Here is a 15729-nt window from a genome sequence, read left to right as displayed (position 1 = left end):
GATGACTTTGCGTGGCGAATCCTTGTAAGTCTTGCCTTTCTTTAGCCACTATGACAGGGCTGTAGTTTGTCAACCTTCCAATAAGCTTTGGGACTGCGCTAGAGAGCAGGTTAGCGAAAGGACCTCTGATTGCAGGCAATTTAAAAGAACCTTCTTTGCAAGAGCCAGAAACTTTTAAAATATGCAATCAAAAATTGTATGCATGCCCAGAGACCTTTTAAACTCTTTTAGATATAACTAACCAAAAATAACTTTCTTTCCTAGGTGCCAGGCTCCTAGTGCAGGGGTGTAGGGGACTAATGTCTCCCTCTTCCTCTCTCTCTTTTTGTTTTGGATAACATTTTTGATAGAAAAGAAACAGGGCAGATGGAGAAGCTGAGTGTGGCAAGGACAGGGTATAAGAAGTAAGTAAAGTTAGAAGAGATGAAAGAAGCTTCTCATGAAATTAGGTCTACTACTTGGGATAATCAGAGAAGTTCCAGTAAGTTTCTCAATTACAGAGAAGTGCCTAGTAAAACCCAAAAGAAAACGTTTTGGTTTATGTTCAAAATGTTATTTGTGAATGTATCAAGAAAACTCAATAAAACCTTAGGTAGCATGTTTGGAAGTAATTTAGCGATATCTCTATCTGTAAATTTATTTTATTTTTATTATCTTTTTGAGACAGAGTTTTGCTCTTGTTGCCCAGGCTGGAGTGCAATGGCGCAATCTCAGCTCACTGCAACCTCTACCTCCTGGATTCAAGTGATTGTCCTGCCTCAGCCTCCCAAGTAGCTGGGATTACAGGCATCCACCACCTCATCTGGCTAATTTTTGTATTTTTTTTTTTTTTTTAGTAGAGACAGGATTTCACTATGTTGGCCAGGTTGGTTTCGAACTCCTGACCTCAGTGCTCCACCTGACTCAGCCTCCCAAAGTGCTAGGATTACAGGCATGAGCCACCACACCCCCAGCCTAATTTATTTTAAATAAGACAGCTGAATTTGGAGCTGTGTGGCTACTGTTAGTAACTACTTAGTTTAGGGATTTTTTTGTGTGTGTGTGTGGGGTTTCTTTGTTTGTTTTTTTGGTTTGTGTTTTTTAAACAAATATCCTAAACTTGTTTTAAACAGTAAATCTTAGCCGTAGGCATACGTTGGCTATATCACAAATTTAATAAAAGATGCAGATAAATAGGAAAAAATCAGTTGAATTTAGAATTCAATTCAAAGTGATGACCCTTAATTTTGAAAATAGTCATTCTACATTTTTGTCAAATTATTATTTGTGACTATAATATGTTTTCTGGTATTATCTGTGCATTTTCAGCCTGGATTTTCCATTTGATTAAAACTTAAGTTTTTGTTCTGTTGGTTTTTCAAGTGGAAGCCAGGCCCAAAGCAGCACATCAGAAGCCATATAGCAAAATAAAATTAAAACAAAACAAAAGACATAAAACAGACCAGTTCCACTTTCTGTGAAGGGGTTTGTGGCAGCTCACTTCCTGTCAAAGTACATGAATGGAAACCAAGAAGTGTGTCACCTGACAGGGACTAGTTTCATCCCTCTCTTGTAGTTTCTTTTGGACCCTGGAGTTGACATACTCAATGCTTTACCTCCCTCCATCAACATTGGGGCCTAGGAACATCCTTATTCCTCAAATTAAGAGAGGACTTTCTTAAGATGCTATATGCCCAAAGGCTCTAGGGCATAAGCTTGAAGAATTATCTATATGTTTTCTCAAATCTTGTTTAATTCTCCTTTTCACCAGTGGTGACATTCCTTATGCGTTTCTTATTTTAATCCAGGCAAACCCTTTTTTACACGAAACCCTTCTGAGTTGAAAGGCAAGTTCATTCACACAAAGCTACGGAAAAGCAGTCGTGGCTTTGGCTTCACGGTGGTTGGAGGGGATGAACCTGATGAGTTTCTCCAGATCAAGAGCTTGGTCCTAGATGGTCCTGCTGCATTGGATGGCAAGATGGAAACAGGTAGCGTCAACATGGCCTTAGTGTGTTCTGTGTGGTGAGACTCCAAACCAGGAGATAAACATGTGCAATCATGATGTTGTTTGTTTGAGCAAGACCAAACAACGTCATGATTGCACATGTTTATACCTTTAAACACCTTGAGAATGAGCCAGGTCTCCACATTATATAAATTCATCCCTTGGGACAGATTAAAACCTGTGAAGTCATTTTAACTTTGGGAAACTGTTTGAGTACAGTAAAGCAATAAGTTACTAAAAATGTAGATCCCCATTTAAATAAATGAATTCTAAACTTGGATTTCTGCAGTGAGATTTTTTTTTTAGGAGAAAGCTCCAATGTTCTGTGAGTGATTATTACATTCTCATTAGCAGGGAAGACACTAGGTGCTGAAAGAACACTTTATTAGCTGTTAAAATCAGTAATAGAAGCACTTTATACCCTATAGTATCACACCCACATGCAGTTTCAGTTCAGCTTTATATTAGTGGAAGATATTATAATACTGATGGCAATTTTCTGGGTGCTGTTTTCTTAACCCCCACACTCTTGCCTTCTACAGGGGATGTGATTGTAAGTGTGAATGACACCTGTGTTTTGGGACACACACATGCTCAAGTTGTGAAGATCTTCCAGTCCATCCCCATTGGTGCCAGCGTGGACCTTGAACTCTGCCGAGGTTATCCATTGCCTTTTGATCCAGATGACCCCAATACAAGTTTAGTGACCTCGGTAGCCATTTTGGATAAAGAACCAATTATTGTGAATGGGCAAGAGACCTATGATTCACCAGCTAGCCACAGTAGTAAAACAGGCAAAGTCAATGGCATGAAGGATGCCAGGCCAAGCAGCCCAGCGGACGCGGCTTCAAATAGTTCTCATGGTTATCCTAATGACACTGTTTCTTTGGCTTCCTCCATAGCCACTCAGCCAGAACTCATAACTGTTCATATTGTCAAAGGGCCAATGGGCTTTGGTTTTACTATCGCAGACAGTCCTGGTGGGGGTGGCCAAAGAGTGAAACAGATTGTCGACAGCCCAAGGTGCCGAGGCCTGAAAGAAGGGGATCTCATAGTGGAAGTTAATAAGAAGAACGTGCAGGCCCTAACTCACAACCAAGTGGTGGATATGCTGGTTGAGTGTCCTAAGGGAAGTGAGGTCACATTGTTGGTGCAACGAGGAGGTAAGTAGGTTTGTTTTGTTCTTTGAATTTTTTTTTTTATCCCAAATTCATTGCTTAACTTACTCATCTTCAGATGACCACTGGGGGCTTTTTAAATTTATTTAAATGTTTCAAAATGCCTACTGATTTCTCCAAATACTAACCTCTTCAGCATAAAAATTGTGGTTTATACATTATGACAGACATATGCAGTTAGAATGATACCTTAAAACAGAAATCAGATTGTGCCTTTTTAAAATGTTAAGATTTAAAAACCTAAGTTGGGTGTGGTGGTACCCACCTGTAGTCCTGGCTGCTTGAGAGGCTGAGGCAGGAAGATCGCTTGAGCCCAGGCATTTGAGTCCAGACTGCGCAACATATTGAGACCCCATTCTCTAAAAAGGTTTTTTATATATATATAAAAAATAATAACCTTTATCTTTAAATCTCCTGAACTTGGCCTGCATAGCCTGCAAAATGTGGCTATGGTCACTCCAACCTTGTCTCATGTTCCTCTCCTCCATCTGATGGTGCTTTAGCCACACTGGCTGCTTTTATGGAGCTCCTTTAATGCTTCAAGCCTTTTCTTGCCTCAGGCCCTTTGTATTTACTGTCCCTTCTGCCTGGAATGGTCCTTTCCCATGGTGAAACTTCCGCATAATCTTTATCACAGTTTTTCATAACCTTGATCATCATCACCTTTTTAGCACAAGACGTTATTTCATGCTTTTATTTATTTTTCATTATTTGTCTTTCATTAGAATATAAAGCTCCATAAAGCCAGGGCCCATGTATGCATGTGGACAGCTGTTATCCCCAGCATTTAACACAACACCTGACTGCTTTTAGGTATTTATGAATGAATAGGTATTAGGTGAATAGGTATGTGATTATTTCTATTTGGCAGAAACAAGAGGTCTGCTAATCATATTAAACACTTCCCTCAACATGCTCACGTTTAGTAGTTTAGGATCTCAGAGATCTGGGTTATTCTAAATCTCGAGGCATTAAGCTTCCTCCTTTCTCCTTGAGTCCGTATCCCACCCTCTGCCTCACCAGAAAACACAGGACGTCACACTGAGCAATATTTTCCACCATATTGAAATATCTTGCTCCTGGAATATATACTTATATGTGATTAGTTGTGACTGATAGTTTTACACAGTGGGCCTGAGAATGGCTGTTTCCCTGATCCTTGCTACCATGATTTGTTTCATGAACAACATATTCAGGCCTTTTGAAAAGAGATCAAGAACCAGACTTTGACTTCTTTTTGGTTTGTTGCAACAGGAGAGCTCATTTATGTCACAGCAGCCAGATTCTCATGTTTTCATGAACCTGTGTGTTCTGTGATCAGAATGGCTGGGGTCATTTGAAGGAAACCCAAAATACAGAGTAGCTGTCTATGTGAATTGAAATGCTCAATGAGCCTGGCTTAGGCAGTTATAAAAGGCATTGTGCAAATTTTATTTTTTTAAAAATGTCATTTCCACCAACTAATTTTCAAGTCTCTTCTTGTACCTAGATCACTTGACTGCTCAGGGAACTGGTTTTAAACAGTAGCCAAGATGTATGCAGTAGGAAATGACTTGGGTATAAGAACGATTATGACAATAATGATGATGGTGATGATGAAACCTGGCACTTATAGAAGAATCAGTGATACACAAAGCACTTTCATACCTGCACGTGCCTCTCCACTGATATTTGTCACTTCCCTGTGAGGTAGGAAGGTGCCACCCCACAGTAGTTCTGAGCTGTTCATCCTGGCTCTGTGGTTTCCAGTCCAATGTTCTGCCCTACTTAACTGAATAACACTGATTTTTGTATAATTGCTTAATACTGTGGCTGACAACCTGGAAACTTTCAAATAATTCTTGGTACATCAGGTGCACCTCTGATTCAGCCACTGCTCATTTGACAGACACAAACCACCTTGTTCTCCTAACTCATCTATCCTCTTTCCCATTTCTGTTACTGATGTGTTGTTTATTATCCCATTAGATTCACTTCTAAGGAGACCAAACATAAAGTTTCATTATAGCCAACTAACTTACACATTTATTAGAACCATATTGTAATGAATTCGCCTAAGCCAGCAAACAACTGATTATAGAAACGTACTCCTTGATTTTATTTTTTATTTTTATTTTTGAGACAGGGTCTCACTTTGTCACCCAGGCTGGAGTGCAGTGGTGCCATCTCAGCTCACTGCAGCCTCAACCTCCTAGTTTCAAGCGATCTTCCTGCCTTAGCCCCCCAAGTAGCTGAGACTATAGGTGCATGCCACCACTCCCGGCTGATTTTTGTATTTTCAGTAGAAATGATTTCTCCATGTTACCCATGCTGGTCTCGAACTCCCGCGCTCAAGGGATCCACCTGCCTCAGCCTCCCGAAGTGCTAGGATTACAGGCATGAGCCACCACACCTGACTATACTCCTTGATTTTAAATATGTTTGCATTCTCTCTTCTTAATTCCCAATGCCATCTTCTTATTAATGCTGTTACATTTTATAACATTTATATGAAAAATCCGGAATATATTACCATATTCATCAACATCTACATGGTTTATTTCAGAACATGAGTAATTTAAAATCACTGTGACATCAGCAGTCTTTAAAATACACCATATGTCTTGTGTTTGATTTATGTATAGGATAGAAAGTTTGTACATCTGCAGTTGGCAGGCTAGCACCAGATACTATTAATCTTTCTGGAAGGCATATAAATATATTTGTTTCTGCCATACATTAGTTGCTTGAATCAGGGCTGACATTTAATCATCTCTTCTGTGTAGTGGGGATGTAATGAGAAGGCTTGATGAAGGTGCTTCAAGACAACAGCTAGGTTGAATGAGAAAGTAAATGGCCACTTTACCGATTCTTTCTAATGAATCTAGTTTATTTTGTAACTGCTAGTAAGATGACTGATAAACTCATCTACACTGTTCCATGAGTCTCAGGAATTCCTGTCGTGAGGTTGTGGCTTTCTATGCTTTAAAGAACGGGCCATTTTTACTTTGGGACAGAACTGGCTGCTGTGTTTGTAGCACCCATTTTAATTCCTCGTCTCTAGAGCTCGTTTTTGACATTTGTTCTTGTCAAGATCTGATACATTTCATTTTTAGTATTTTTAGTCCATCCCCCTTCCCTCATCTGGAAATCGAGCTGAAGGTTGAAATATCATTTGTAAATGTCCAGGGTCAGACAGTTTCCTGAGTCAGGCTTAGAGCTGCTGTGCAGTGTTCATCCATACTCCCAAGTAGCCGGGACCAGTCCTGATTTGCTTACAAATCTCCTCTTCATCAACATCTCCCTGCTTGCCAGTCGATCACTCGGGTTTTTAAAGGGCAGTTCCTCTCTGTGTCTGGCTCCCCTCTTCCAATTGTGTGTCCTTACTCCTTCTCCCTCTGCTGTCCAGTCAGGAAAGTGCTTTTTACCCTTCTATTTTGAACATAGCATCTGCATTCAGAAATCCTGTCACCTGACATCAGTGTGCATCTAGAGACTTCTTTGAAGTGTTTGGAAAATCAAACTAGTTTGTGGATTTTTATTTTTAATTTGTAAAAGCTATCGAACTTGTCCCATAAGGACTTTTTACTTTTTTTAAAAAAGGCTCATATAGATAGCGTAACTACCTGTGCCCCTCTGTGTCAAATATTTTGGATATTCGGCAAATTCACACCTATCAGTAGGTGTGACACTCTTTAAGATGTAATTTCATGTTGAGTCACAACACTCTGTTTCAAGAAAAGATTTGGCAGCACTGTATGCAAGTGAAGATCCTATGTTTTACTTTTGAGAGAAGGCATGTATTAAAAAGAAAACTGAACTTGTGATACCAGGAGCTGACCTTGAGTACAAACTCTGCCCGTAAGCTTCTGCATATGCTTCAGAAGGGTACTACTTCTACCCTGACACTTATTTTTTTAATCTAAAAGATGAATGTTTTGAGCTAGAGAATCTTTCAGGCACTCCATTCTGGCTCAAATTTTATGCAAGGGGATGACCTTATTGTTGTATAGAGGAAAGACCACAGGACTCTGGAGACAGAGGATGCAAGTTTAAATCCTGGCTTCTGCTCTACTTGCATTGTAACTTTAGGCAAGTCACTTGCCTTCTCTGAGCTTAGTTAGACTTCTGAAAAAAATGGGCATGATGTACATAGATTAAATAAGGTAGCATTTGTGCCAATTCCTGACGTAGTAGTCATCACATGATAAAGCAATAGTGGCAGTTGGGTGGGGAAGCATTAATATTTTATTTTTTATAAAAAGTTCTAGCTGGGCCATACAGATTGTATGATGTTTAGGCATGTGTGTTTTTTTGTTTTTGTTTTTGTTTTTTAGAAGTTCTACTAGTAGGTTTTTTTTTCTTCTTCTCTTGATACAGGGTCCTGCTCTTTTGCCCAGGCTGGAGTGCATGATCATGGCCCATCACAACCTCAAACTCCTGGGCTTAAGTGAACCTCCTACCTTAGCCTCCTGAATAGCTAGGACTACAGGCATGTGCCATCTTGTGAGGCTAATCTCTTTTAAAAAATTGTTCTGTAGAGACAGGGTCTCACTGTGTTGCCCAGGTACCACTGGTGATTCTGATATACAACCAGAGTTGCAAAAAATGTTAGGCTTCTGCCTCTACGGTCCCTTCTAGTTTCGATTCTTTGACCTATAAGTTGGATGAAAATAAGTTTATAAAGCTTATTTTAATATTTTCGTTTCTGAGTAATGTTCATCTTTTAAAGTCTGTTTTGTAAGTGACAGACTTTTCAGTCTTCCCTAAGGTCCATTTCAGCTCCCACATTCTACATTTTTCTACTTCCAAGGAGAATAGAAAGGGGACTTGCTATTGGAGATGCTCATTTAGAGTGCCATCTCCCACTGGCTTTTGCTGATCACAACAGTAATGGAAGTGAAATTTTCCTTTCTAGTTTGCACAAACCATATACTGAATACTTTGGTCAGGCCGCTAAGTAATTTCAGGGTCTGATTATAAATTCATGAAATGTTAAAATTCCTAGAGAGCAGTAATGTGTTTGACTCTTACTCTTGTGTCTCTGGCACTTCCTGGGGAACCTGGCAAGTGATAAGGTCTCAGTAAATCATAGCTGAATAAATTAAACTTGATCCACCAGTCACAATGGAAGATTAATCCTCTAGCTTTATAAGCACACTTTGTAACTCTAGAAAAATGATAATGAGAGTTAAAAGGCAAAACTTAGATAAGAAAATGGTGGTGGTGATGGTAATGATAATGTCACTACTGTCATTTCCTGAGTACTTACTATGTTCCAGCTGTGTTGCCATGATACATGCAATACACATACATACATTCATGCACACACACATGCCCAAGAAGGTAAATAAAACCTTTCAAGACTTCATTGTTGCAACCACATTGAAACTGCCACCAATTTGCAATGTGATGATGGGTTGGATCCTTGTGAAATGAAGGCAGTGATTGTTAGCTTCTATGCTAGGACAAAATACAAGAAGGAATTGTTTTTATTTTCCCACAGCTTAATTTGGTATAAATTAGTATAAAGCAAAGGAGAAAATTCTGTTTTAGTTGGGAAAACCTGCATAAGATTTAGAATGAAAACAATAAATGCTTCTACAATGTGCCAGGCATGCTTCTAGACATTTTACATATCATAATTCATAAGAGTCCTCTGAAGTAAATACAATCTTAGCTCCATTTTGGAGAAGAGGAAGCTGAGGCCCAGGGAGTTTCTGTGGTTTACCCAAATTAGCTGGTTAGTGGCAAAGCTAGGATTGGAACCTAGGAAGACTGGCTCCAGACAGTGCTTAAACACTCTGCCCAAAAGCCTCCTTCCTTACAGGCAAGAAATTGCTCCAGTACCATAATTATTGAGGACTATATCTTATGCATAAAGAAATGAGTAAAGCCTGAAGTCTGTGGGCAAAGTAATGCCTCTTAATTCTCATCAAAATTTACTGACGATATTTAGTTCATTAAATCGTCATTGATCCAAACAGAGAAAGCAGTATCTAATCTCGTTAGCTAAGTGCATCATTAGCATTAGCTCTTCTCTGTGTGTGTGTGTGCGTGTGCACGCACGTGTGTGTTTCTGAAATGATACAAAACCATCATAATTAGAACCACGGTAAGCCATGCACAGAGAGTTAAACCCAAGTGATCAGGCACTTCTCCTCTTTGCCCTCTGGTCTTGGACCAGAGAATGAATTGTACATTATACTGCTTAAGTGCTTGACTGCCACAATGTCTCAGATTGAGCTGTAGGGCCCCAGAAAGGGGAATTCAGGTTGTGTATAGAGTGATATCTTAATAATGTTGGAGTCCTATATGTTCCCATCAGCAAATACTGCCAGTTCTCCCTTCTCAGTGTACTCAAACTTGGTTTACATCTCACCCCATCCCTGGCCTTTACCACCCATTGTAGGGCACCTGGCCTTGCAGTGGCCTCGCAACAGGTCTCAGTGCTTCCTCCAGTCTGCCCTCCAGCTACAGTGCTTTAAAGTACATCAGATCAAGGCAGTCCTCATGTCAGAATAGCTTCCCATCATTAAGCGTGAACTCCAAAGTCCTGTGTCAGGGCCCTAGCACTTACATCTCCTTCTGTCTGTATTTTTCTTCTCCCAGGTAGCCACAGGACCTCCTCACTCACATCTTTCAGGCCTCGGCTCGGAGGTTATTTCATCCCCTTTCATCTGAGGAGTCTGCCGTGACCATTCCTCATAAATCAAGGAGCATCTCCCACGATCACTGTCTGTTCTCGTGATCTTCTTATGTACTATACCTACCTGTGATCCCCCTCAGATAAGGGACTTGGTTGCAATCACTACTTTATCCCTGCTGCCTAAAATGGTGCCTAGTCCATTATAGGTATTCAGAAAATCATCTGCGTTGAATGAAAAGATGAGTTAATGCAGGACCCTTTGATTTCATAAGTGCTAATCCTGAGAGAACTTTCTGAGGTTGTGAGCATTATAATAGACTGACCACCCCCCAGTCACACAGCTAAAAAGTGACAGATCCTGACTCTGAACCCGGGTCTGTTTGTTTGCAATAGCCGTGTGCTCTGTTCACAGGCTGCCCTAAACAGCTAGTAGATGCATTGTTCATTGTGTCCATAGGCCAAGATGTGGGAGCTTCATGTCAGTGAATCATGTTGGTTCCAAAGCCTGTTCTCCAGCATCTTGTCAAGTAGCCACTATCTCATGATTAAAATTATGTAAGATTTAAATTTCAGTTTCTCAGTCCATCTGTCCACACTTCAACAGCTCAATAGCCACATGGGGCGAGTGGCTACGATATAGGACAGTGTAGACAGAGAACATTTCCACCATTGCAGGAAGTACTGTTACACAGCACAGTTCTAGAGATTTTAATTATTGCACCCTCAGAAGTGAGAAGCTGGATATCCTTTATTTTACCCTTTCTTTTGTTTTTATACATTTGAATAGAAGAAAAATATGAAATTGAAGGCACGTGCATAGTTAATGGATTTATTTTTATGCAGAGAGTAATAAACATAGGTCCTGTTTATTACATCATTTCCATGTTTAGTAACTGCTCTGAGTTCTTTATATGTGTTAACTGGATGTTAGGGGATGCAAGGAATTCACACTCAGAGGATTTAAGACTTGTAAAGTGTAAGTGCTTGGGGGCAGTCTCCACTTTCTCAATCCTGGCATGGTGTCATCAAGTTTATAAGCGGGTTACAGGACCTCCACCTGGCTGGGAAGCATCTCAGCTTTTATACTAGACTGATGTTATTTAAGGAGCTTAAATTAAAATACCTTTAATCTAAAAAATGGAAGAAACCTCAAAACACAAGAAAAACTCAACTAAAATTTTTATATATCAAATATGTATAATCTGCCATATGAGCTATCAGCAAGTTACAATTTGTCAGAAGTCTGTTTTAAAGGGGAGACTTTGAAGTCTCCTTGGTGTATTTATCTGATTCATTGATTCAGTATCTCAAACTCATTGACCTCACTCACCACTATCTGTGGTGCTTGTATTTTCTAATAATTTTGTAAGTTGAGTCCTCTTGTCACATCCAACGTGCTGCCTAACATCTTCTAGCTGTTAAAAGTTGTTCAAGTTAAAATTAGCAAATTTTCTAGCACTTCCACCATGCTAAACAGGATGGCATTCCAATTTGGTATTAAAGGAGCCTTCTGGCCTTTATTCATAATGCAGTTTTAAGTTGCTATTTTGATTTATTGCCATGGTTTAAAGTTATCAGGGATTTTATTTGAGAATTCTTTGTAGACTGACAGGTCACATTTATATTTGAGATGACTTACAGCAAGAGATGAGATAAATATAAAAATGTTTCTATTTTGATTCTGTCTTTCATTATATAATGCATAAAAATTATTCCTCACTTTCACATCTTAAGGAATTCTGGTTTCTTTACGGATTTTTGATCTCATGGTTTTTAAACTTAAGCAAGCTTTACTTATTTAACATTTGTATGCAACTCAGACTTTATTGGATGATTTGAGGTTTATTTCTGTTATATTCACAATGCAAAGTGGTTGGCACACCTAAAACTTTTACTTTTGTTCTACAAAGCAATGTCTCATTCTCCTTGAAGGTAAACTTAATGCATTGAGTTACTTACTTATATGCATTATTTATTACAAATGTGTTCGTGTGTGATTTATAATTCTCATTAAGGTGTGGTGTCATCCCTTCCCCTTTCTGGAAGAGTGGTAGAATTTCATTCCCTTGGCTGGCAGGCTGTAGAATTATTATTCTGTGCTTTTATTTAAGTGTGGAATTTGAATATAAAGAAGTTGCTTTGTTGTCTCTTTTTGGGGGACAAGTTCATTAACATCATGTGCCTGTCATCGTCTAGGCACTGGGAATAGAGCAGCGTCATCTGCAAATGAAACAAACAGGCTCCTGATTTCATGAGGCATTTATTCTAGGGGAAGGGGAGAAAGGGCAAAAATAAACAAATGAACAAAATCATGCCAGCCAAAGAAAAGTGCTGTGAAGCAAATCAGAGCAGGTAAAGTGAACAGGTGTGGCAGGCCTGGCAGTGAGGGGGCTCTTGTAGATTAGAGGTGAAACTTGAGTGACCACAGAGAAGGAAACGGTACTCCAGCAGGAAGGGACAGTTAGTGCAAAGACCCTAAGAAAGAATTGGAACAGAGACCTGTGTGCCTGGAGAAAGGGGAGCAGGGGATGGGGATGGCTGAAGTCAGAGACTGGAGGCCAGGACCTGGAGTTCGAATTCCATTTGCAGTGTGAGGTCCAGATTCACACGGTGAAGGGACAGGCTCTCAGTAACATGTTCAGATAGTCCCTGTGGCATATATATGAAGAATGTATTTTAGGGGAACAGGAGGGGAAGGGGAGACCTGTGAGGGCTTTTGCAGTAGTTCAAGCAAGAGTATTAGCAACTTGGACTGTAGGGCAGACAGAGGATCACGGCAGTGGGGGACTTGGGACGCCTAAAGAATAGTCAGCAGGACTCCATAGGTTGACTGTAAAGTGGGGGGACGCACTTTTTCTATAAAGAGACGAAGGGTAGACATGTTAGGCTTTGTGGGCCCTGCAGTCTCTGTCCCCACTACTCTACTCTGCCCTTGTAGCAGGCGATATGTAAAGGAATGGGTTGGTTGTGTTCCAAGAAAACTGTATGTGTCCCATGGGCTGTATTTGCTGACCCCAAGTGAAGGAAAGGAAAAGGGAGGGAGCCAAAATGACCCCAGAATTTTTGACCTGGGAGGAATCTTTGCTGAGATGTGGATCCCAGGGTAGAAACAGGTAGGACTTGAGCTGTAAAATCAAGGGTTTCTTCTCACACTTGTTAATTGTGAAAGCCCATTTGACATCCAAATGAAACAGAAATGTAGGCAGTTGTCTGGAATCTGGGATTTGGTGGTTGTGAGGTTAGGTCAGGAAAAATACGCATTTATGAGCCATTATTGTCTCAATGAGTATTCTATAAACTGTGGGCTGTGACCTATTACTGGGCTGTGAAATCAATGTATTGGGCTACACCCAGTGTTTTTCTTGGAAGTGAAACACAAAACATTAGAGTATATCACACTCACTGAAGATAAGTCCTTTTTTATGAAATATTTACTGTGTGTGTATACCCACGCATGCATACATGCATACACACACACACACACATTTCATAAAATGGGAAATACAATTTGTAACACATTCATACACTTGTGTGTGTGTATATATGTGTGTGTGTGTGTGTGTGTATGAACGTGTTATAAAATGTATTTCCCATTGTGGAACATAGTCACATAAGTTTGTAAAAGATAGAATCAGAGGTTATTTAGAGCCATGGGGCTGAATGAGATTACTGAGGGAAAGAGCAGGAAGGAGGGAGAAAAAGTGCAAGACAGAACCCTGAGGCACATCACCATTCAAGGGTCAGACTGAGCAGGAGGCCCCGGTAAAGATGGAGCGACCAGCGCAGATAGAAGAAGGAACAGGAAAGCGTTGTATCACAGAACCCAGGAGAAGACAGTGTCACAAGGCCATTGTAGCAGCATTCATGGGTCAAGAGGTGGAGGCCTGCAGAGGTGAAAACACTGCCTGTGGCATAACGTCCCCTGAGGGCAGGACCCATGAAGTGTGGCTACTAATGCAGTCGGGCTGGAGAGGCTGGAGAGGGGAGGAGGTGGGATAGGGATTGGGGTAAGCTGTTGAAGAAGATCTGCTGTGCAGTGGAACAAGTCCTGGAGACGGGTGTGAAGTCAAAGGAGAGGGCTTTGCTTTGTTTTGAAGATGAGAGATACCACAACGTTCTTGTGTATGGATAGGGATGACTCAAAAGACAGGAAGAAAGTAATGATTGGAGGAGAAAGGAGGATTCATTGCACTCCCTCTTTGCAGGAGTGAAGTATTTAAGAAGGGGAAGAAGATGGGATGCAACATAGGTGAGAAGGGGTAGGCCTTGGGGTTAGTCTGTGTAAACTGTGCAGAAGATGGAACTAGATTTGATCATTCTTTTTCCCTCTAAAAGCAAACTATTGAAATTTCTATTTATTTGAGGCTTTCCTATTTAATTTCATAGTCCTAGTAGTAATAGCCACAAGCCTCTTTCCATTTGACCCATTCTTGTTCTTCATGAAGGACTGAGGATATTGTTTGTGCACAGTTCTGAAATAAGGAGAAAATAGTACTCACAGTCTAGTTAGGGAGGCAAGACTAACAAGTGAGCTTTACTGTCAGTAATATGTAGTCTGAGTCTGTGCCATACATATTTGGATAATAGGTGAATGGTGGGGTACGGAGGATGGACAACAGTCTACTGGAACTGGAGCAGAGTGCCCCAGCCTCCACAGTTTGTCATTTTGGGCCAGACAGTTATCTGTTGCGGGAACTCCTCCTGTGCCTTGTAGGATGTTTAACAGCATCCCTGGTCTCTACTGAGTAGGTACCTGTCACATACCTGCCCCCTTTCTCCAATGGTGACAGTCAAAAACATCTCCAGACAATGACAGATGTCCCCTAAGGGGCAAAATCGCCCTCTGCTAAGAACAGCTGGACTAAAGCAGTGCTTTGAAATATAGGAAGGATTTAAAGTTACCAACTGGTCCATGGGCAGTATTTGACATGACTCATCATGTATTTTTTAATCAGTCTTAAAAAAAATATTTTCAGATCTGAATGCATTTAGCTGGAGCCAACAATTCCAGCTTTCCCCTGGCCTGCTGTTTCTTACATCTGTCCTTACTCTTGCCCATTGTGTGCCTGTGGCCCACAAATCACCTGAGTTTGAGACCCAAAGACAGCATACACAAAAACATCAAGAAAGGCAAGGATATCATACATGAATGTGCAGGCCTGTTGTGGATCCATTTCCTAGGACTTTCTTTTCACCATCATCTCAAAATCCCAGTAACTGGCAACTTTTCTTTTCTTTTTGGTTTAATTTATGCTTTAAAAAAAAAAAAAAGAGAAACCATATATCATCAGACATTTCCCCCCTTAACTTTGGAGTTTGTTTCCTACCCTTACTTTGGTTCCATGTGAAAATTAGTTTATTAGTTGTCAGCAACTTTGGATAATGTTTCCCATTTGAAAAGTCTTTGCTATGAGGAATATTATTATGATAGCATCCTCCATTATATCAGTCTTTTTTTCCCAACTTTAAGTTCAGGGGTACATGTGCAGGATGTGCAGGTTTGTTCCATAGGTAAATGTGTGCCATGGTGGTTTGCTGCAGATCATCCCATCACCTAAGTATTAAGCCTAGCATTCATTAGCTATTCTTCCCGATGCTGTCACTACCCCTGCCACCCTCCGACAGGCCCCAGTGTGTGCTTGCAGCCTCACTTTGTTGAACTTCTCTTTATTGCAAGAGATATCATCCTACTTCTATCGGAAGCATTTTTCAGTTCTGAGCATTTTTGAAACCGTTATCTGAGACAGAGTTTACCTTGTGTAAAATGTTCCCACCTTCCTTCATTTCCCTCAAATGAAATCACACGTTCTTTACCACCATCTGGAGGGAAGTATTTGCCATGGTGCTTACTGAGTCTGTCTTTGCAGTGTCACCTGTAAAGTTAAAACTTCTACCTTACCTGGTATTTCCTTTGTTTGTATTTCTGCTTAAATATT

The 15729-nt window shown here is 40.4% G+C and overlaps 1 protein-coding gene across 49 annotated transcripts in view; it reads left to right on the top strand.

The window, feature by feature from the left end:
* MAGI1 (membrane associated guanylate kinase, WW and PDZ domain containing 1) overlaps positions 1-15729 on the top strand; it is a 675392-nt gene that overhangs the window by 596378 nt on the left and 63285 nt on the right. For all 49 annotated transcript variants that reach the window (XM_055110110.2, XM_055110109.2, XM_055110107.2 and 46 more), the window contains 2 exons: positions 1788-1970; positions 2530-3150. In XM_055110110.2, coding sequence (XP_054966085.1) covers positions 1788-1970; positions 2530-3150 — 804 coding nt within the window. The remainder of the gene's footprint in view (positions 1-1787; positions 1971-2529; positions 3151-15729) is intronic.

The sequence above is a fragment of the Pan paniscus genome, chromosome 2 (assembly GCF_029289425.2).
Source record: "Pan paniscus chromosome 2, NHGRI_mPanPan1-v2.0_pri, whole genome shotgun sequence".
NCBI lineage: Eukaryota > Metazoa > Chordata > Mammalia > Primates > Hominidae > Pan > Pan paniscus.
Note: the sequence above shows the minus strand (reverse complement) of the source record. Positions and strands in the feature narration are given on the sequence as shown.